Here is a 21,894-nt window from a genome sequence, read left to right as displayed (position 1 = left end):
ACAAGGCCATGTGCTGGAACCATATCACATCAGTCCCTTACTGTATTATATGTGAACTATGGTTTAATATGCCTGTGGTTTACATTGATTTTTGTTCCCAAATGCTACTTCACCTGCAACAAAACTGAAGGTCCTGTTTCTTATATTGGTCAATGACCCTGAAATAATCCTTCTTATGGGACATCTCTTCTAAAAAAAATTATTTCAGATATTATTTCTTAGAAAAATGTTGCCTCCTTTGTGAACCTGCTATCTGCTCATTTCAGTTGATATAATATTCCATGTTTTCTTTTCTTCTTGGCTCTTTGCAAACTTAAGTGTTCAGCTCTGTCACATCAATGTATTGACCCTTACGGTTAGCATATTCACAACTCTTTCTCCTCATATTTTTTTCCATTTTCTATTCATCTTTTATTGCTTATATTATATGAGTTTCTTTTTTTGCAAAAGGTTGTAAATGAATTATTAAATATGAGAAACACTCCAAATCACTAAAATGGAAAGAAAATCTTTTTACTTACTCTGTATGCTTGACCAATACCTCCGTTATCAGCAATGTTTTCTCCCAGTGTATTAATTCCATTGAGCTGTTAAAAAAGACACTTTATTAGGATTGTTTTAAAATAAAACATCAGTAATACACTTAAGATTGAACGTGTCTAAAACTTTTCAAGAAAATGCTAATGACATACGTGCTGTCCACCTGCCAGGTCCCAGGAAAAGTTTCCATACTGATACACCATGCATTGGGATTGCTCTTTAAAGTTACTTGCAGACTGTTGAGTCCACCAGTCAACCAGGTCTCCATCTTTGTTAAAGTTTCTGCCTATAACATATTTATTTAAGTAAAATGGGAACTCATTGCAACAAGAATTATAAGATATCTTTAATTCAAAGTGCAAGGACTGAAATACTGCTGTGTGACAGAACATTAAATTAGGCAGACAATGAGAGAAACTGTCATCCCTCCTCATCACAGAGTTGGCAAAGCCTGGACTGCCAGAGCTTTCTTTGCTGATGTGTCTCAGCAATGACCCAGACATTTCACCCATTTTGCTCTTGATATCTCAGAAGAGGCCGCCAGACAAAATATTCCTGAAGTTATGCCTTGTTCTGTTGAATGGTTTTTACCTGACCCAAGTCTGTTTACTTTGATATTTTGAGATTTTTTAAATGGTCAACATTTTTATTCTGGCATTTTTATATTCCTGGACCCTTCATAGGACACTGTGGGCTCATAGTTTGCCTCTACCTCGAGCACACACAAAAGTCTTTTTCTCCTGTAGCTTCCCTGCCAACCATAAACTACATCAATGTTTCTCCCTTTTGAGCTCCAATTGCATTTATATGTATCACGTGTTTTGACACTTAATATTACCATCTTTTTCATATTTGTCTATGATGTAGTGATTAAGAAAAGGGCTATGCAGCCAACCTACTTGAACACACCTCCTGGTTCCACCAGTTCCTATCTTTGTATCTTTGGGCACATCTTTCATGTGCTTTTATTTTTTTCCACTTGGAAAACAGAAACAGTATTAGAACCTACCTGTAAAGACTGTTGCATAGTTTGAGTTAATAGACACTTAGTAAGTCTTTTTAAGAATTCTAACCTTCCTGCCTCTTTTTCTTTCTCTGGCTCTCTAAAATGGGGATTATTTTCTCTTTATTGTTCTCTTTCTACTTTCTTTCCATTTGTGAACGAAATTTGTCATAGATTTAACTATCACCTCTTTACTATTTCATGTCTTTATTCCTCTCAGGAATTCAGCTTTGATTGAAACTCTAAATTGATTTTGCCATTTAGGGTGGCATTTAAGTGCCTTTTTGCAAAGACTTGAACTAGGTAGTAGGTACAAGATGAAAAAAAATAAAAAAAAGTCTCTGACCCAAAGCAGCTTAAGAGTCTTATGAGCACTTGCAGAGACAATATTTTCTGATTTTACATCTGATTTTAAGACGTATACATGCAGCCTGTCTTTTAAGAGTATGACAAGACACGTCATATACAATCAGGAAACTAAGACCAAGCATTATCACTGCTGCTGACAAACACCATAGTATTTTCCCAATAGGAATATTTACTTCATTCTGCCAGAGTGTAAAGTACACATTGCTCACCTCACTATGAGAATTTTTTTGATCTCTTTAAGCAACAATTTAAAGGGAAAATTGAAAGTGTGGTGAAAATTAGAGAAATGATACATGTTTGAATAAATGTAGCTTTGTAGTAATAAATTATAATAATCAAATTTCAATCAAATTTATGAGCATATGCCTTAGCCAAAGGAAAATGTCAACTGCACTTTACCATTGTCATCAAAGCCATGGGTGATTTCGTGTCCTATGACCATGCCGATGCCCCCATAGTTCAATGAGTTGGACTGCTGGGCACTAAAGAAGGGGGGCTGCAGAATGCCGGCTGGGAAGACTACAAGGAGAGAAGATAGGTAGAGATTATTTGTGGCATAATTTTTTAAAAAGTTTTATTTTCTTAGAGACAGTCCTCCCTCCTCAGCCTCCTGAGTAGCTGGGACTACAGGTGCATGCCACCATGGCATTATTAAGTGATGGCAGGCTTGGGGTTGGCTTTGTGCTGGCTAAGCTGCTGTTCACAATGTCAGTTTCACTTAGTTATATACAAAAATCTTCTGTAATAGAAGCCAATGCAGGCATTTTATTATGGATGACAACAGAGTTCACCCTGGAGTGGGGCTATAATCTGTGATTTATCATCATGATTCACTTTACAATCTCTTTTAAGATTGTTTTGTGCTCTAAGGAGTTTGGAGCAAAGGGAACTAGTAACCTTCTTTCAGAAGGTTCTTTCCCCCTTATAAATACTTGGAAGAAATAGTTACTCAATAACACCAGTATTATTTTTAATGTTATCAAAGAAATTGTATCCATCTACAATAATATCTTAAATAAACATTGCCCCTCAATTGTAAGTATACCTCTATCACGTAACCTTACCTTATTTTCACCAAGGCACTTATGACTACCTCATATTCTATTTATTTCTTTATGATCGCAGTCCTTCCTTTTCCTGTCTGCCCCAATCCTACTCCAGGTCCTCAAGTATTAGCCCTTGGAGAGCAGAGATTTGTGTGTCTGTACATACATTTGTTTATGTTTTAATTTCATGCATTTTTCTAGTTCATTATCTAAATGCCTAAAATTGAACAATACCTAAAACTAGAATAGTACCTGGAACATTAACAGTGCTCAGGAAATGTGTTGAATCAATGAATAATCAATGATAAATAAATGAATGATCACCTTAACTTACTAATGTGTTCTAAAGAGTTTAGTAAATTAATAAATGAACAGTAGTTTTCAATATGTCTACTCTGACATCTGCATTAACTTGCTAACTTCCTCCATTCAGATATCTCACAAACGTGTTATATTTAATGCGTCAAACATCAAATTCATTTTCCCCTCTAGGCCCTCACTCTGTATTTTTTCTGCTAATGGCACTTGAAGGGTCTCTATCAGCAAAAGTAAATGTTTCTATTTATCTTAGATGCCTCCTTTCTTTTACAGTCTTTTACAAGTCTGCTTAGGCAGAGGCTGGGGGAGGTGGCTTTCAGGAGCATCTTTATCTCCTCCTGTCAGTGTTACTGTCCACACATACTCTCATTCCTTGTTTCAGGGATGACTGAATTTCCTGATCAGTCTCCCACTTTCTGTTTCACCCAACTGTAATCTATTCTAAATCGAATCTGCTCTCTGAAACTATCCTGCAACCAGATTAAAGACAAATCTGGGCATCATCACTCTCCTGCTAAAAGTCTTTGGAAGGCTTACCATTGCTCGCTAGCTAAACACATCTTTCTGGCCTATGGCTCCAGGGTCCTCTCCCCTCTCCACTTCCATCATATCCCGTATCCTCTTATAATATAAACTCTGATGAAATATATTTCACTATTCCTGAAATATACTAATAATATGTCTTAAATACTAACAAAAGATGGAGATTATCTTCCCTTGGAATACACTTCCCCTGTTTAATAAAATTTTGGGTCATGTTATTTAGAGGTCATTAATCTTTGACCTTAGAAAGAAATTAAAATTAAATTAATTAAATGTTCATAGTTTAGTAATTCCATCTTTAATGGCTTAAAACTCTAGTATACACTGAATAACTGAAACATTATTTTCTGTAATAAAAAAAAAAACCTTCAGTATCAACACCTATTAAATGCAAAGCCCTGGGTCATTGCTATGCAGGACATTAAGAATATAAAAGAAGGGCCCTGACCTCAAGATTTTTAAGATCTAGTTAACACAGAGTAGCACATGTTATTTCTTTATCTTTCAGGTGTACTGAACACAATATAACCTCACATGGGCTTCAGGGATAAATATTAGATATTTACAGAGAAGACTTCAAAGTATCTGAGCAATTTAATTGCTCTCCAGACCTCTACAAGAATTTGGAAAGTTGCCATAACATTCAAATGACACAACAACAAAAAAGTACTTTTGTCCTTAGAGAATTTTGATGAAAGTTATACCTCACGTGTAGCAGCCTGAGCTAAACGGAGCCATGAAATTATTTTTAGCTTAAAGTATAAAAATTATGTGCAGTACTTTATTAACTTAAAGTGAATGCTATCTCCCACACTATGTACTTTGATTAAAATCCACCCATTATATAAAATGCTGTTATGAAACGTGCTATCAAGACTAAATATTAACTATAAAGATCCTGCTGCTTTAATCATGCCCCAATATGCCATCCTTCAGGCAAGTGATAAGACTTTTATGGTTCTTATTAAATATTAGTCTTCAGTTCAACTTTGCTAATTATGACCTCCTTTTTTACTTTGTCAGCTAAATCTCTGTAAGGAGGATTTTCCCCATTAGCCTTACTGCTGTTACCTAGTAGGTGTCACAACTGTTGTTTATAACCAACTGCTTAGTTGTGCATTTTTTATGTTCACGATTGTCAACAAGTTAGTTAATTAAATAAGTCATTGGGCCATGAAGCAAAGACTGTGTCTCCTCTTTCCCCTCTTTGCCCTTTTTTTTTTTTTTTTTTTGGCTCCCCAACACAACTTTATTTTTTGAAGGCTGCTAGCAATTCAATTTTAGAATATTTCATATAAAGCCTAAGGCAGCAATTGAGTAATTGTTTTTGGTGCAAATTAATTAAACATTTTTTTTTTTTTTTTTTTTTTTTTTGCGACAGGGTTTTACTCTGTCACCCAGGCTGAAGTGCAGTGGTGTGACCTTGGCTCACTGCAACCTCCACCTTTCAGGCTCAAGAAATCTTCCCACCTCAGCCTCTCAAGTAGCTGAGACCACAGGCGTGCACCACCATGCTCAGTTAATTTTTTTTGTAGTTTTTGGTAGAGACAGGGTTTTACCGTGTTGCCCAGGCTGGTATCAACTACTTAGCTCAAGCAATCAGCTCACCTCAGCTTTCCAAAGTACTGGGATTACAGGCATGAGCCACCATGCATAGCCGAAACATTCTTTTTATATTAAATGGAGTAATATTATGTTTGGAAACTGTCTTAATTTTCAAGCCTGAAAATAAAGCTCCTAAGAATAAATAAGGCAATTTAGAACATTTAACTATCTCAAAGTATTTATATTTGACACAGGCTGAACATACTAAAGAACTTATATATTTGAGAAATTAAAAAAAATGATTTAAAAGATTCTGCAATTTTAATGGAAAAGGAGAATACATTCAATCATTTCCTTGACTGAGATTTTAAGGTTTAATATGATGACTGAACAGCACCTAGAACTTACAGAGAACCATATGACAAAATATTGAAGTGCAGCTTTCCTAATGTCATGGTATGGGGGCCTTCTAGAGCTCCATGAAGTAAACATGCAAGGAAGAGGAACAGTGGATTAAGCACTTTTAGTTTGCCTTCTTTCTTGGAAATTGACTTTTTTTGTTGATATGAAGATGTAGGAATGCATACAACTTGGAATGTAGTCTACATGTGTGAGTTCTAACAAAATAGTGAAAACTGAATTAAGAAGTAGAAATTATTGATACGAGTAAGTCTCTATATAACAAAACAAGTGCTTTTTTTTTTTTTTTTTTAACATAACAACATAAAATGACCAATCCCATGAGAAAGTGTATGCAATCTAATTTGGAGTATTTGCCTGTCTATGTGTGTGTGTGGAGGGAGGGACTCACTTATGGTGGCACACGCTATTCTATACCAATCCTAATTTTATAATGGACATTATCCCAAATCCATTAAGGCAGTGTTGAAGAAGACACGTATATAGGTATGTATGTGTGTATTTATATTCATATACACATTTGTTTTTCTTTTCTTTTCTTTTTGTTTTTTTTTTGAGACACAGTTTTGCTTTGTCACCCAGGCTGGAGTGCAGTGGCGCGATCTCAGCTCATTGCAACCTCTGCGTTTGGGTTCAAGCGATTCTCGTGCCTCAGCCTTCTGAGTAGCTGGGATTACAGGTAACCACCACCACAGTAGGCTAATTTTTGTATTTTTAGTGGAGATGGGGTTTCACCATGTTGGCCAGGCTGGTCTCGAACTCTTGACCTCAGGTGATCCACCCACCTTACCCTCCCAACGTGCTGGGATTACAGACGTGAGCCACCGCACCCAGACCACATACACATTCCTATCAAGAAAAAAGATGGAGATTTGACACTTCAGCTATTTTTAGGTAAGACAATCCCTACTTAGAAGATTTAAATTGTCAAAGAAAAAAGGTGTACATTTCAAGGATTTCTCCTCTTTGCTGTTCAAGAAGCAGACAAGCATATGAAAAGAAGTTAACAAGTTTTCTTATTTTATATTTCCATTGGATCCTTATTTTAAGGATCTTGGAAAAGATATTTTTTATATAATTCAGAATTGTTATTATAGCTAATTTTTGATTTGCCAGAGGATTATTGTCTATTTCGTGAAATAGACCACTATTGGGCCACTTTTACCTTCCTTTTCCTTTTTCTGTATGCTTCTTTGGTTTCAGGACATTATACTCAAAATGAAAATATTTTCAGCTCTTCTCTGATAGGGGAATCTCTGAAGTGGGCCAATTTTGAGCCACCTCCAGGGACTTGGGGTAATTCAGAATCAAACAAGGTCCTGTCTTGGCATAAATGCCTGAGCCTACTCTAGAGAAGGGCTGAAGGACTGAACATGCCAGAGTGGTCCTACTGAGGATGCATCAGCACCAGGTCCAACAGGATCCAGGGTCCTCCCTGGGCTGGACTGAAATGAAGCTGCATCCCTTAGTCTGCTCTAATGCAGCACTAAGGGGTCTAAGTTGCCTTGCTTTGACTTTGGGATTCCATTGAAAGTTAACTCTTCTGTTTGGCTCAGGACCCAATGAACTAGACACTGACAGAACTACTGAATATTAAAAAGAGGGCTTCAAGTGAAGACTCTCTAGAGATAAAGGCATTTTAAAACAAGATCTGAATGGTTTCAAATAATATATTATAAAGGACTGACTTCATAGGTTCTGATGAGTTGATTATTAAGCAGGTTCTGGTCTGGGTTGGGGCAATCATTTCCCTAGCCAGAAAACATTAGCTTAGACTTTGAGCTAAGTAATTTTAATCTGAGTAAATATATCTTACTTATTGTTTATATGTTATACAAAATAATCTTTTCTGGTTACTTTATATAATTCAGTTTCAGGTCATGTACCAAGGTAAATTCCAGATGGATTAAGGTTTTACTCCAAAAATAGAAATCATAAAAATACTAGAAGAAAATGTAGATAACTTCTTAACCTAACTCTTTTTAGAGTTGAAAGCAATGGGGAAAGGTATAATCAAACTTTAACATAAAAATATACAATTTATTTTAAGGTTTTTTTTAAGCCAATGATAAATATCTTGTAAGAGTTTTTATAATTTCTAATCTAATTGGTAATAGAATTCAATAAAAATGAGGCTTACAACAGACTCTGAGATATAAGAAGAATGGTTTAGAATAATGCTGAGGTTATCTTCTCTCTTAATTCTAGACTATGTTTAGAAAGGAAGGGCAGGACTGAGTGCACCTGGAGAACTGAGTGCACCTGCAGAAGCTTGCTCTACTATTTGTTTAGAATATTTCTGGCAGTACTGAATCAGTTGAGTACCTTTCTAATGCTAAAAACCCCTTGAAAAAAAAATGAGCCAATGTATGTGATAAGTGACATATGTGATCCAATGTATGTTCAAAGATGTCCAGGCCTTCCCAGGAAGAGGAAATATTTTTGTCATATTATGTCATTCAGTTATTCATCATATATGATAATTTATTCATGTATTAATCTAAGTATATGTCTGTAACAATACTATAAGTGAATATATGAAATTTTTTTCTTTTTTGATCAATTGTGGCTAGGTAAATACAATTTCATATGATTCAATCTAATATAATTGAGATTCCAACTCTCTAAAGCCCTTGGAGCCTTCCTGAATGGAGATGACATAGAATAGGATCATCTCTCACAGAGGCAGCATACAGAATTGCCAGGAGGACTAGATCTGTGAAAAGTTGGCTCTTGAAACCTTAAACCATTTTTAGAAGCTAATGCTTAATGAGTCCTAAAGTCAATATGACTTTATATAGATATATTCAAGGGACTTTTAAAAGGTACTTAGAAATAAAATAAAAATATTTAGAAATAAGATAAACCATTTTAGTATAAATAGGAATATTGTAAAAGAAACACAACTACTTAACATGATTTGTACTAATCTGAATTTTCCCATTATAGTGAAAAAAGGTACACGGATGCATTTACTTTCAAGAAATGTATTCAAAAGATCAATAACTCAGCCTCAGCTGTGCTTGTTTAGAAGTACTGTAATTGGTCATACAATGTGCTACAGGTTGGGAACAATACAGAAATATTAAATAATCATTTAAGAATACACCTTACCTATCTGATTTCTTCCTGAAGAGTAAAATGCATTGACTACAGCTGCTCCACTTATCCACCTGTAGAAAACATAAGAACTCATTACAAATGGTACCGCATTATCTGATTCAACTCACTCACACAATTAAAGCAATATTACTATTCCTAGATGAATCTTAACTTTCTGTTTGAAACATGATCAACAAATGAAAATTAGTTCACTAGGTGAGAGCTCATTTGAAGGCATTTCTATTTCTTGAAAAACATCAGCATATATTCAAGTCTGTAATCTTTTGTTTTATTTGCATAGATTTTTTTGGAGGCCTCTGATGTTGCAAAACCTATTCAAATATATCACTTCAGAAATTGCAATGGGGTAACATTGTACTGAAATTTATTTAGCTTTATGTTCCTGATACTAGGTAACTATGACAACCATTCTGGAGCAGTTGACAGAATACTGAAGTGTGGGTCATTAAAACTTCAGATTCAAGTATATTAAGAATAGTTAATTCCTGGTTTACAAAGAACCTTTTTGGGAACTACGATATCTCAAGCAGTTGTGTCAGAGTAATATGTCTCTGATTATTGCCCTTTAAAAGTATCTTCAAAAAATACAACATTCCAGCTAATTGAGCAAAGATACATTTTTGTATGACTTTAAAACGAAACCCCGGTCATTCTTAAGTAGAGTTGTCGGTCTCTCTGTCAGTCTAAGGCTCTGTCAGTCTATGTCTAAGGCTCTGTATGGAACCTAGAGATTTTATAAAATACAGTTCCTGACTTCAGGAGACTCTAGTTTAGTTGAGGAGATGAGAAAAATGCATAAATAACTATAGGCTGAATGAGAAAATGGAAAACAAATGGCTCCCAGATGATAATTTGAGGGACGAGGATAGGAGCCAAAGTTCCCATGTCTCTCTGTTCAGATGTTATGAAGACTATATATTAATAATCATGTCTTAAGAAATTTTGTGCAACAGGACTAAATTTCTCATCTTAGTAGACTATTACATGTATTGTTATTTGCTCATTGGAAAAATGGATACTGCTTGACTTCAGATAACCTCTTAAATGTCAGCACACATGCATACATTTAAGGCAGTCATACATCATCATCTAATGGCTTCACTGCAGTTGTTCTACTTTCATGGCAACTGTTAGAATGGCAATTATCCTACTCACAGAAGGGGTGTACAGTAATTAGTACAATGAGGTTACATCAGAACTGTTTCTAAACCCTGCTCTGCCAGTTGAGCTATGCAAAGTCGACTTTAGTTACAATGTCACTTTACTTACAATGTCAGTAACTATTTTGGGATGTCAGAAGTGAATTTTATTTTGATCTCTTAAAAATAAGGAGCAGAGGGCAATATATATCAACTGACTGATAAATTCAAAGAATGGATTTTGTCTACAACAACCTGATTAAGACTTTTTTATTTAAAGGGTTTGGGGTTTTAAAAAAATCTAGTCAACATTTCTGTGAATTTTTCTTTAGGAAGAAAATAAGCTTGGAGATGGGGAAGAATGATTGATCAACGTGTTTCTTCCTTAGTTTGTTACTGCTGTTGTTTTAAATCGAGAAAGCATTTTTAAACAGGACGGGGGGGACTGATAATATCAGCCCTCCTTAATTTCATCACAGCCGAGTCATCAGTATTTTAATATTTCTTGCACGTTGATGATTACAACAATATAATTTTATTTATTTTAATTAAACTCTATTTGCTTCCCACATAATTTGTGGTGACTCACAAGAAAAGCATGTATGTGTAAACCCAGGGATATTAGACTAAAATTGAGAGATCAGAAACTATGTAGAACAAATAGATTGCAATTTATGTGACTGTGAAGTATTATAAAAGAAAATAAGCAAAAATCATGATTAGGAAATATATTATGACTATGTTTATATATATTCAGACAGTTACTGTAATTCAGGTTCAGATATGATTCTAGGCTGTCTGGCAAGAAGGTCAAAATGGAAAATGTGCTCTTACTACTCCTAGGGGGAAACATTGTTCCTTGCATGAGTGGAAAAAGGTAATTCTCATGTGTCCCCGACATTTTCATGGCAAACATGGCAGCAAATTTTTTACGTAAACAGCTTATAGCTATTAAAATTTTAATTGCTATAGAAGTTAATTTAACAGCTATCTAGGTCCCAGGGGTTCTAGGGTTCAGCTTCTCAACTGCAAACTTCTGGTTTAGTGACAGTGAATTCTACATGGGCTTTTATAGGTAATTACAAATAACAGTTGCATATTTTTTGGCTCTGGACTAGTCAGAAATCCTAATACTGAAACAGAAAAGGTGCCAATCCAAATTGTTTTTAAATTGTTATTACGGAGGAGAGGAACAAGATACATGAAATTAATTTTTCAGACAACAATAGATCACAACAGTGGGACATGAATGAATGAAGTTTATATATTATCCATCTTGTGTCTATCGCTTTTGTAGAACTAAATGTCATACCTTTTGTTTTAGTGCTTTTCTGCTCTTCTTTTACATTACGTTAAGGGCTTTAAGATTGCATTTTGATTTATGTTTGCAAATTTCCAGCAGGGATAGTTTTGCTTATTAAAATGTCCACTGTGAATTATACCTTAAAGAAAATAGGTAGCTATTTATGACCACTGAACATTCAAATAAAATTAGAATTATGGTGTTGGGTTTACATAGCACTAGCTTATAGGGTTTGCCTTTTCTTCTTTGAGATCTTTCTTGATGTGCCCTCAAACCAGTCTGGGGAATTACCAAAAGCTCAGGACATTTTTTCCCTGGTAATAATCAGAACTGGAAGTACTGTGATTAGACCATTACATCTTAAATAAGGTGATGATAACAGCTATAGACTGAATGTCTAATATTTGTGATCAATCACAAAATATCTCTCAATCTTAATACAAAAGTTAAATTAACAGGGCCAACTAAACAGTGATGTAACAAAAACTCTAAATTCTTTTGGTTTGAATGCAGCCCAAATGTGACCCTGACTGGCAGTACAGAGAAGAGAAAATTCACAAAGAGAGAGTGAAAAGGTGGTGATTCTTGCCCTAAAATAATAGTGTAGGTTACCTGAAGGTATCTTTAAAGTGTGGAGGTCAAACACTAACAGCCTCCGCAGAGAAGTATCAGACTTGAGAGATGAACCACTCTCTTCTCCCATTTCTCATCCTTCCTCTGGTGGTCTGTATGTGTACGAATGTGGGGATGTATGTGATATAAAGTGAAGAGTGGGGAAGCAGGAAGGAAGAAACCTTATTTTTAATTTATGAGATGTAATTTTGTCAGGTAAGCTTATTCTCGTTTGGGGGCATTCGGCAGTAAAACAAAGAGGGGCCACTAGAAGCAGTACGGCCCTCAAAGCTGAGCTAACAATGTGGGTGGGGAATAGAACTGAAATATACTTGACAGAGGAACCAGGTGTTTCTCTTCTATCTCTTATTGCCCTGAAGAAACTGAGTGCTGAGGAAAGTGTGAAGAAATCATTTTTATAGCTGGGAAGGAGAGCAGAAGACAACAGACTGATCCTATAGCCTTTTGGTTATAATAAGCCCACTAGATTGCAAAAGCACCTAGAATAAATTTTTTTTCACCCACTCTCGTGTAACTTAAAAACTGAAAACAACGAAATTATTAGTGAGCCTTTACTGCCAGTGTTCAATTTCTCAGCATTTAGTAGTCTCAAAGCAACTCCTTTGAAATCAGCAGTGCAATACGATAGTTTTTCTGTGTCTTCCTCCAGTCCCCTGGGTGGAAAGAATTCTTATCTTGTAATCACAGTAATCATTCTAATCCTTTACATTTATCAATATTCTCTCATCAAGACTTTGAATTTTTCCATATACTTTTATTCATCTTTCAAATCATCCATATATTTGCAGGTATAGAAACTGAGGCACAATATGGTTATTAAACTCTTTCCTAATACACTTACAAACTACGTTATATAACTGGGAAAATCATATTTAAACTAAGAAGAATAGGAACCTACTCAGCTTCCAATCAAATCTCCTACTCCTAAGCTGTTGATCTGCACCATATAGAAAATTTCATTACAGGGATTAATGCCATTTTCTTCCCATCCTCTTTAAAAACGAAGACGATCATTTCTTACTACTATGTCACACTGGTTACTATTTAATAAGCACCGAAGTTATGTGCCAGGTGCGTTACACAATGTACAACACAACCATGCAAGACAAAAGTGAAGTTATTATCACCAGATTATAAAGGAAAAAATCTAGGTTCAGAGGTTAGGAGGCAAAGCAGGACTTCTGACTCAGGTCTACTCCCCTTACCCCCTGACGCCACAGCACAGGCTCTTCCAGTGATCCCTAAGTGTAACTTTTTACCCAAAGGCAAAAGCACAGTAGGACCAAAGAACTTCTATTGCTGCATACTGGTTGTTAACATAACTGAAGTCCTCCGGTGACTTACCTGAATCTGTCTGAGGCTAGCACTCTCATTCTGACACTAAACTGGGAGAAGCCACTTCTCTTTCAATGAAAGGTAATGGAAAATTACTACTTCTTTCCCAGATGTTACCAGTTGTTTGTGTGTAGTTCTGTTTGGCAACAAGGCACAATCTTTTTAGTCTTTGCTAGCCTTATATATGTGTACATGCACATATATGTGCACACACACTTGGTATGCTAAATTCGGAGAGATTCCTAATTTTGGAGACACTTTGGTGGGTGGATCGTTTCTGTCAGAATTTTCTTTGGTGACTTTTCTCCTGATTTAAAGTAATTGTGAGAACTTCCAGGAAAGAGGTGAAACCTATTCCACACTATATAACCCTCAGTACTTACATAACTTGACATAAGACTATTGTCTACCTAGCTCATTAGAAGGTAATTCCATGAAGGCAGGAATATTCCATGTTTTGTTGTTAATTGAATCCTAGGGCTAAGACCAGTGGTGGGAGCACAGTAAGCACTCAGCTCTTTGGGCCTTGGTATATCACTGGGTCCTCCAAACTCCCGGAGTGCTGACCCATTTCATCCTGTGACTCTAGGATGGCAGAGGGCACTGTTGCTATGCACGTTGTAGAGAGTGGTGGCTATCAGAAACTGTGTACCGCTGAATGTTGTCCTTTCAAGAGATGACCCTGAAATACATGCATCAGAATTCTTTTGCAAAGTTCTTTCAGTTTAAATGGAAGTTTAGGAACTTTTAATTGTGTTGTTTGGAGACGATATTTTTGTTTTGTTTTGTTTTTAAAAAAGAACTACCTAAAATTTCAACCTTTAAATTATTCAGCTTCCTTTCCTAATTCCCTTTCCCCCTCTGGAAAACAAAACAAAACAAAACAAAACAAAACAGAATTCCTCATCAAGTGCTGACTAAAAAGCAGAAATCTTTTTGCCAATAAAACATATTTTGCTTACAACCCCAAAACACACTGAAAATCTGCAAAGACTCTGTTGGCTTAATGGAAGCATAAAAGGTAAAAATCTAAAATTTTCATCTGTTGCAACATGTGTAGAACATGAGGATGCCATGGCAGATACTGCCCTGGGAAATTAAAGTGACTTGTTCAAGTTTAGTGTATCTCTTCTTTCTGGCTAACATTTGCTGAGTCAAATAATCTTTTTTTACAAATTATCTCTGTCTACATTTATGGAGAGTCATTTGTCTCAAGTGTCCGGTGCTCTGCCTGCCCACCTTGGACAGACTCTCAACTTTCCACTGCTGGGCCATCATATTTACCCATATAAGTTCTGCATAATTATTTTTCCTTTGATATTCAAGTTGAACTACACAGAACTTAGTTAGAAAGAAGGCTGGTTCTCGAAACATTGGTGAAGTGGAAAAATCAGAAGGGATATTTTAGAAAGAAGTGAGGTATTTCTCTGCTACTCAAGATTGTGTTTTTTTCCCTTGGGTCATTTGATGTGGAGAATCCAAGGAGGAAAACTTCCTGGCTCTTATGAAAACTTCACAGTAAGGTCCACAGAATTTCAGTGCCAGAAAGAACCTTAGACACATTCTACAGCCTAGCACAGCCTACTCATTTTATAAATAAGGAAACCGCAGGGCTTTTAAAAGGCCACAGGTAGTGAATGGCAGAACTGGAACACTAAAAGAGTATTAGTTAGGCACTCATTGCGGTGGCAAAACTCCAGCGTCACTTCCCAGGGTGCCAACTGCTCTGCCATTTTTGGTGGTGCTGGCCTTTCAGGAACTTTCTCCATGTACCATGGAGTTACAGATGTTGAGCTTCCAGCTTTAGGGGTTCCACTTATTTCAGAGGTGTGCCACCATCCAGTTGGACCAGATTAGAAAAAAAAAAAAACACAAAAAAACACCACGCTTGAAGCAACCAAGGGGAAGACAGAAACGAGCCAATCATTTTTGTTTTGTTTTTAGTGAATTCTGTGTTCACCTCAATATTAATGGAAATGCTGATATATTGGTTCCAGAGAATATTTTACTAATAAGTAAAAGTTTAATTGTGGTTTGAAAAATTGTGTTTTACTAATAAGTAAAGGTTTGTAGTTTGAAGAAAGTGCTGTTCTAGCACTTTGTTTCCTGGTAATAGCACCAACCAAACCTTGCCTTTCATCAGATTTAATTTTTAATCACCTACCCCTTAAGATCATAGCCTCCTGAGTAAAGGGCAACATGTTGTTCTCTTTATCATCTACTTTGTTTAGCACAGTGCTCTGCATAGGCTAGCTGCTCAATAAATATTTATTGACTTGGCTCCTATCAATGTTAGTATGCTTTCATTTTGATGCAGAACAGCAAGAGAGACGCAGCAATGAGATTCCTCTTTGTACTTTACAAGAAGTTAACTCCAGTGCTCAACAGTTATGATTCACAAACACTAGCAACACCCATTACAATTACATCACAGAAAGTTCTGTCCTGAGAAACTAACAAAATAACATCAAGTCTAAAAACAACAAGAGACTCATTTTGTTTTGTTCTTGTACATCTTTTTCTTTAGAGGTTTACGTTTGCTCTATGAACTCTAAATGAAAATTCATGTTACTAGAAGTAAATATTTTAGAAATATTACTAAGTAACCAAAGGCTATTACATTCCCGATTCAGCACTATCTCTATGTTATAATGACATGTTTAAAATTCTTTACCAACTGGCGCTAAATCCTTAAGACATAATGTTTGAGATTTTTTTGGAAACACATACTAGGCATCAGAAACTACATGAAGCAAGAGCTTTTAAAATTTAAATCCCTTTAGGAGGCCGAGGCGGGTGGATCATCTGAGGTCAGGAGTTCGAGACCAGCCTGACCAACATGGTGAAACCCTATCTCTACTAAAAATACAAAAATTAGCTGGGCATGGTGGTGTACGCCTGTAATCCCAGCTACTCGGGAGGCTGGAGCAGGAGAATCACTTGAACCTGGATAGTGGAGGCTGCAGTGAGCAGAGATGGTGCCACTGCACTCTAGCCTGGGTGACAAAGTGAGACTCAATCTTAAAAAAAAAAAAAAAGTAAATCCCTGCCCTTTGCAGGCGCCAGCCACTCATAAAAGCAGAGGGAGGGCCTTTTAGCTAAATGATTAACTCAGGTATCTCACATGCAGACTTCTTGACTTCCTCAATTTCTTGAATTTGTTAAAGATGATGTTGTATATCTTCACCAGCCATGATAGTGAAATGTTTGGATGTGACCATTTTTCTTTTTCTTTGAGATGGAGTGTCTCTCTGTGGCTCAGGCTAGACTGCAGTGGTGCCATCTTGGCTCACTGCAACCTCCATCTCCTGGGTTCGAGCGATTTTCTTGCCCCAGCCTCCCAAGTAGCTGGCATTATAGGCGCATGGCACCATGCCTGGCTAATTTTTGTATTTTCAGTAGAGACAGGGTTTCGCCATGTTGGCCAGGCTGGTCTCGAACTCCTGACCCATGATCTGCCTGCCTCGACCTCCCAAAGTGTTAGGATTACAGATGTGAGCCACTGGGTCCAGTCAGATGTGACCATTTTTATTTTAGCAGCTGAGTTAGATTTATTACTGAAATGTATTGGCATTTCTATTAGTAGTTTTGTCCAACCTGTACTTGGTTTACTGAGAACGGAACAGTCTTATCATCAAATAAGCCCACAGCACTTTGTACTTTGCTTGGCACGACATTTCCCTCCTGGTGGTGCTGTTTATTACATCATGTCTTGTCTATCTTCTACTCTCATAATGTAATCAAAGTTCACCTTTGATTCTCCTAGTACCCAATGACACCTGGACTTCATGTTCCAAAATGTTAATAAATGCATGAAAGGATAAATGAATGCATGAATGAAACAAGCACCTCTTTGGCATGTTATTGTGTTAGTTACCACACAAATCAATCAGTATATTTATTTTTCACTTGCTCGCTAGGTCATTAATTTAATTTTAACTGAGATTCTTCAGGATGCTAGACGTTGAGACTTTATGGTCAAAAAGAATAGCCCCTGTTCTCTAGGGGCTAGGAGCCTAGGGAGAAAAAGTCAACATAAGTGGTTCTAGGAATTTAGGGGCATAAACACACATGCTGATACATATGTTAGATATATCTATTTAATAGAAAAAATAAACTCTAAACTAATACTATGAAGTACTGATGTCACTAACAAGCAGAGATTAAGAGCATAAGAAGACTATGAATAAGAATTGTTCCCGGTATCTCCTATTTGACTACCACAGGATTAGAAAAGTCTTACATTAACTATCTATGAAGGGGATTGAGTTGTGGGATTGACTGATAGAAAAAACGGGGCTGTCAGCAGAAGAAAATTCTGGACACAGAGTAAGGCCTAAGAGAAGGCTCAAAGGAGCTATGAATTGGCTTACTTAAACTAAGGTGTTTTTGAGAATCTTGTTCACAAATAAAATTGAGCTGACAGGCAATGATATAAGGCGAAACTAAAGAAATGTAAATTTGAGGATACCTTAACGAAAAAGGTATTTTAATCTGGTTAAATTCTTGACCCATATCTTTAGTATACCATAATTAGATGCTTTTAGAAGATCTCAATAAAAAGAGGACTTTGTACTTTTTAATATTTTTCTAACTGAGGCTCTTTCACTTAATCCAACAAAGAAGGGAGGGAAAGACCTGCTTCTAAATGAGCACGTTAGAAACGAGAATATACGCACTCGTCTTTGTCCACCTTTTCTCGGAGCTTCTTTAGTTGTTTACTTTGGCTGAATTTCAGATTTTGAATTATGTTCTCGAAGTATTCATCTTCTTTGTAGTTCAACTATATTATATAAAAGATTTGGGGAGAAATATTAAAACCAATATCTTCAAAATTTTTGCTAAAAACCATAGAGATTTTCTTAAATTATATCAGTCAATAAAGTTAACAGAGAGCATTAAAAAACTTACCAAAAAAGGATGTAGTTCCAATTAACCTAATTCTATTAGTATATCACAAGTCAGTACTCCAGTCAAATCACAAATTCAGTCTATTATTTTACCATAATCAAATGAAATCAAGTGTCAAACAAACCTCACATTAATGACATTAATCTTCACATAATACATATGGATAATACATTCTTCTTTAGTACTTACCATGTGCCAAGTACTGTTCTAAGTTCTTCAAATTATACATTATACTCATTCAATTCTGTTATACTAATAGAATCTAATATTATGCTCATTTAATACCGATGAACTAAGGGCTCCTATCCCTGTTTTAAAGTCAAGGAAACTGAGATACAACTTAGTCACTTGCCCAAGTTTAAATGAGTGGTGGAACTGGGATCTGGAATCAAGGAACTTGGTTTTGAGTCTATGTTCGTAGCCACTACACTCCTGCTATAAGGACCCCTGGGGCTTCCAACTGTAACCAGATCATTTAAAAGAGAAAGTCAAGTTTCTTCTGCAAATGGAAAGAGAGAAGAAGGCAGTATGGCTTGCAAATCCCCATGCTAGACTAGTAATCAATGAATGAGGAATTACTGTCATCCCAGGACCTGGGCAAGGATCACCTCACTGTCACCAGGGTATCATGGAGTTGTGGTGACCACAAAGTTAGCAACAGGACTTTCAGTTGAGTCTGAAATCAGCACTGTAGAGACGTTAAGCAACTTCTGCTCTTTTAGCTGTTACATTACCAGGGCAGAACAAAATAGTTTTCAGTTCTCAAATATCAGGGTTTGTTTTGTTTTGTTTTTAAAATATAGTAGGCATGAACTGGTTTATCCAGTAGAGGAAAACTTAGAAGGCGGAGGAAAACTCGAAGCCTGTGTAAAACGTGATAAGGAGCTTGCCTGTTGTTCACCACCTTGATGTCTATCCCTTCCTTGATACTCTTTAAAGGACACCAGATTTTACTCACTGTTCTTAAAATGGAATATATGGAAACAAAATGAACAATAACCAAATATAGTCCTGGCTAATGAAAACAAAAAGGCTAAAACAAATATCATTCTGGCACCAGCGTTGCCAGCGTTGAAGGCTTTATATAATATGACCTGTGGTTTTAGGCTACTTCACATAATTTCAGGCACCCCATAGCTAAAAATGACACTACTATCAGCCCTAAGTATCAGTAGTCCAGAGTCTTTATAGAGACTTACCTCGAGGTACTCATTATTCAGTTTGTTATCATTTGAAACAATGTCATCAGGATAGCCGATCCTTTCTTTAATTGCTAAGGCCTATGAAAATTATAATATTAAATGTGAAGATGATTATGTAACTTTCAGATACACACTTATAATCTGTCCATGACTAGCAATTGAATAACTTGATCCATACTGTTCATAAAACGAGTGTCTGACATTCTTAAACAGAGAACTTTGCAATGGATCTTTCCTGGGAGATTCAAGAACAAAGGAAAATTGGGTCTGAAATTGAGTTTCTAATGCCTTATCCTTACAGGCTGCAGCTTTCTCAAGAAAACCAACATGAAAACTGACAAAACTCATTGTTCCACATATTTTGTAGTTTTATGAACTTTTTCTCTCAAAGGCTTTTTTATTTTTACAAGTTTTTAGAAGGAGTAATATTTAGAGCTTCCATTCTAGCAGGTTATAATTATCTTTCTGCCTCATTGATTTGGCTGAGAAAACAAATATTGGCTTATAGGTTTTCTGCTAATATTATTCCTAAATATTGGTTCCTGGAGTTTTTATGTTCTCCTTTATTCTCCAAAGTCAGTGTACCTATCGTCTCAAGTTCAATAAATGACATTAATTAGGTAAGTGGAAAACAGAGTTTTCCTTGTTATTCCAGCTCATATTTATCATGTATTTAATACTATCTTTCTTTTTTTTTTTTTTTTCTTTTCAGACAAGGTCTTGCTCTGTTGCCCAGGCTGAAGTGCAGTGGCGCAATCAGGGCTCACTGTAACCTCTACCTCCTGGGCTCAAGTGATCTTCCCATTTCAGCCTCCCAAATATGCACCACCACGCCCAGATAATTTTTGTACTGTTTGTAGAGACAGCATTTTGCCACATTGCCCAGTCTAGTCTGAAACTCCTGGGCTCAAGTAATCTGCCTGCCTTGGCCTCCCAAAGTGCTGGGATTACATCAGTGAGCCACTGCACCCGGCCTATTTACCACTATTTCTAAAGTTCATTTTAAATTATTTTAAAATGGTTTACTTTACTTATTTTATTATTTCATTATCACTTGTTTACTACTTGCTATTTCTATTTTTGTTTTATTTCTATCTTGGTTTTCTCAATGATATTTGACTTCTGATTCTACCATTTCATATCACTCTTAAATAATTTAATTAATTTAAAATTTTCATGAAGAGTTTAGCCTGTATCTCTGAGTTACATGGTTTGCCATCAAATGGATGTGGTTTTATCATAAATCTGTTACATGAGCCCAGGGTTTCCCCAGTCAGTGGATCAGACCTCATATGTATCACTGAAGTCACTGAAGCCAAACCCATTTTCTTGTAGGTTTGCCATCAGTCATGACAAACCAGCCCCCACTCAATGATACTTTATTTCCTGTAAGACATTTCCTTAAAGAGTTTGCTAAAGGATACAAATTCTACAGAAAGTATAAACTAGTACACACAAAAAAATTCATTGTCAATTACTTTGAGTAAATACTGTAGCAAAAACATTAAGCAAGTTTCTTTATTGCAGGACTTCTTACAATTAAAAATGGGTTAGATTATAAGGTTAGAATCCTAAGTTATTATAAATGTCCAAGATGGGAAATTAATTTATCAATTTATTCACTCAACATATTTCAAGGGTCTTCCAAAGGCCACATATGTTGTAAAGGACTGAGGATATAATGCTATGCAATATTTTCTGTTCCCCCACCCCCACCCATAAAGAGCTTATTGTAAACAGCAATGATAAGCAGTGAAATAAATATTAACTCCCAAGTATGATAAAATCACGCCCTAGAAGCATGTAACCTAGCCTTGGGTGAGATGAGGGAAGCCTTTCTACGAGAATTGTATACTAAACTCTTTTGACCATGAGCCTCTTGTGGAACAACTTGCATGTTCGGTATTTTGTGACACCACTTTGGAAATGCTGATCCAGAACAATCCAACTGGCTTTACCAAGCAGAACCATGTCATGCACAGCTGTGACATGAAAGGAGCAAATCCAACCTGAATGTCTGAAGAGCTGGCCAGAGTGATGGAAAAATAGCAATACTGGGGGCTGAGGTTCTAGGCCTAACCCACTCAGGGCTCTTTGAGAGCTGAAAGAAGATAATCCTTCCATGTGATTTAATTCTAAAAGAAAACTAGACCAGAGGTTGATTATCTTATTAAAATACATTTATTATGGTCTCCTCTATCAATCCAAAGAGTCTGCTTTTTCTGCCACCCTAACTACAGAGATTAGTCAGGATGCATGTGAATGTTGCTCATAAAGCATGTTCACAGTTTTCACAGGACATATTCCCCCTAGTTGTTATGTAATTATAAAGACAAATGATCACAGTAAATTTAAACTTAAGATTTCGTGAGAAATCTTAGACTTATTCTTATGCAAGAGAGTAAAAGTCTCAATAAAAGCTGCACCTTATGGGCAGGCAGGAATAGTTATCAAAAAGCTTCTT

At 36.2% G+C, this 21,894-nt stretch overlaps 1 protein-coding gene across 7 annotated transcripts in view; it reads right to left on the bottom strand.

Annotated features, from left to right (window-relative positions):
- Positions 1-21,894, bottom strand: part of MME (membrane metalloendopeptidase) — a 105,660-nt gene that overhangs the window by 14,852 nt on the left and 68,914 nt on the right. For all 7 annotated transcript variants that reach the window (XM_050778238.1, XM_050778235.1, XM_050778236.1 and 4 more), the window contains 6 exons: positions 19,428-19,508; positions 17,997-18,100; positions 8,899-8,957; positions 2,312-2,431; positions 693-826; positions 522-587 (listed from right to left, as the gene is read on the bottom strand). In XM_050778238.1, the coding sequence (XP_050634195.1) occupies positions 522-587; positions 693-826; positions 2,312-2,431; positions 8,899-8,957; positions 17,997-18,100; positions 19,428-19,508 (564 nt within the window). The remainder of the gene's footprint in view (positions 1-521; positions 588-692; positions 827-2,311; positions 2,432-8,898; positions 8,958-17,996; positions 18,101-19,427; positions 19,509-21,894) is intronic.

Source organism: Macaca thibetana, chromosome 2, assembly GCF_024542745.1.
Source record: "Macaca thibetana thibetana isolate TM-01 chromosome 2, ASM2454274v1, whole genome shotgun sequence".
Taxonomy (NCBI): Eukaryota; Metazoa; Chordata; class Mammalia; order Primates; family Cercopithecidae; genus Macaca; species Macaca thibetana.
This window is presented reverse-complemented; position numbering and strand designations above follow the sequence as displayed.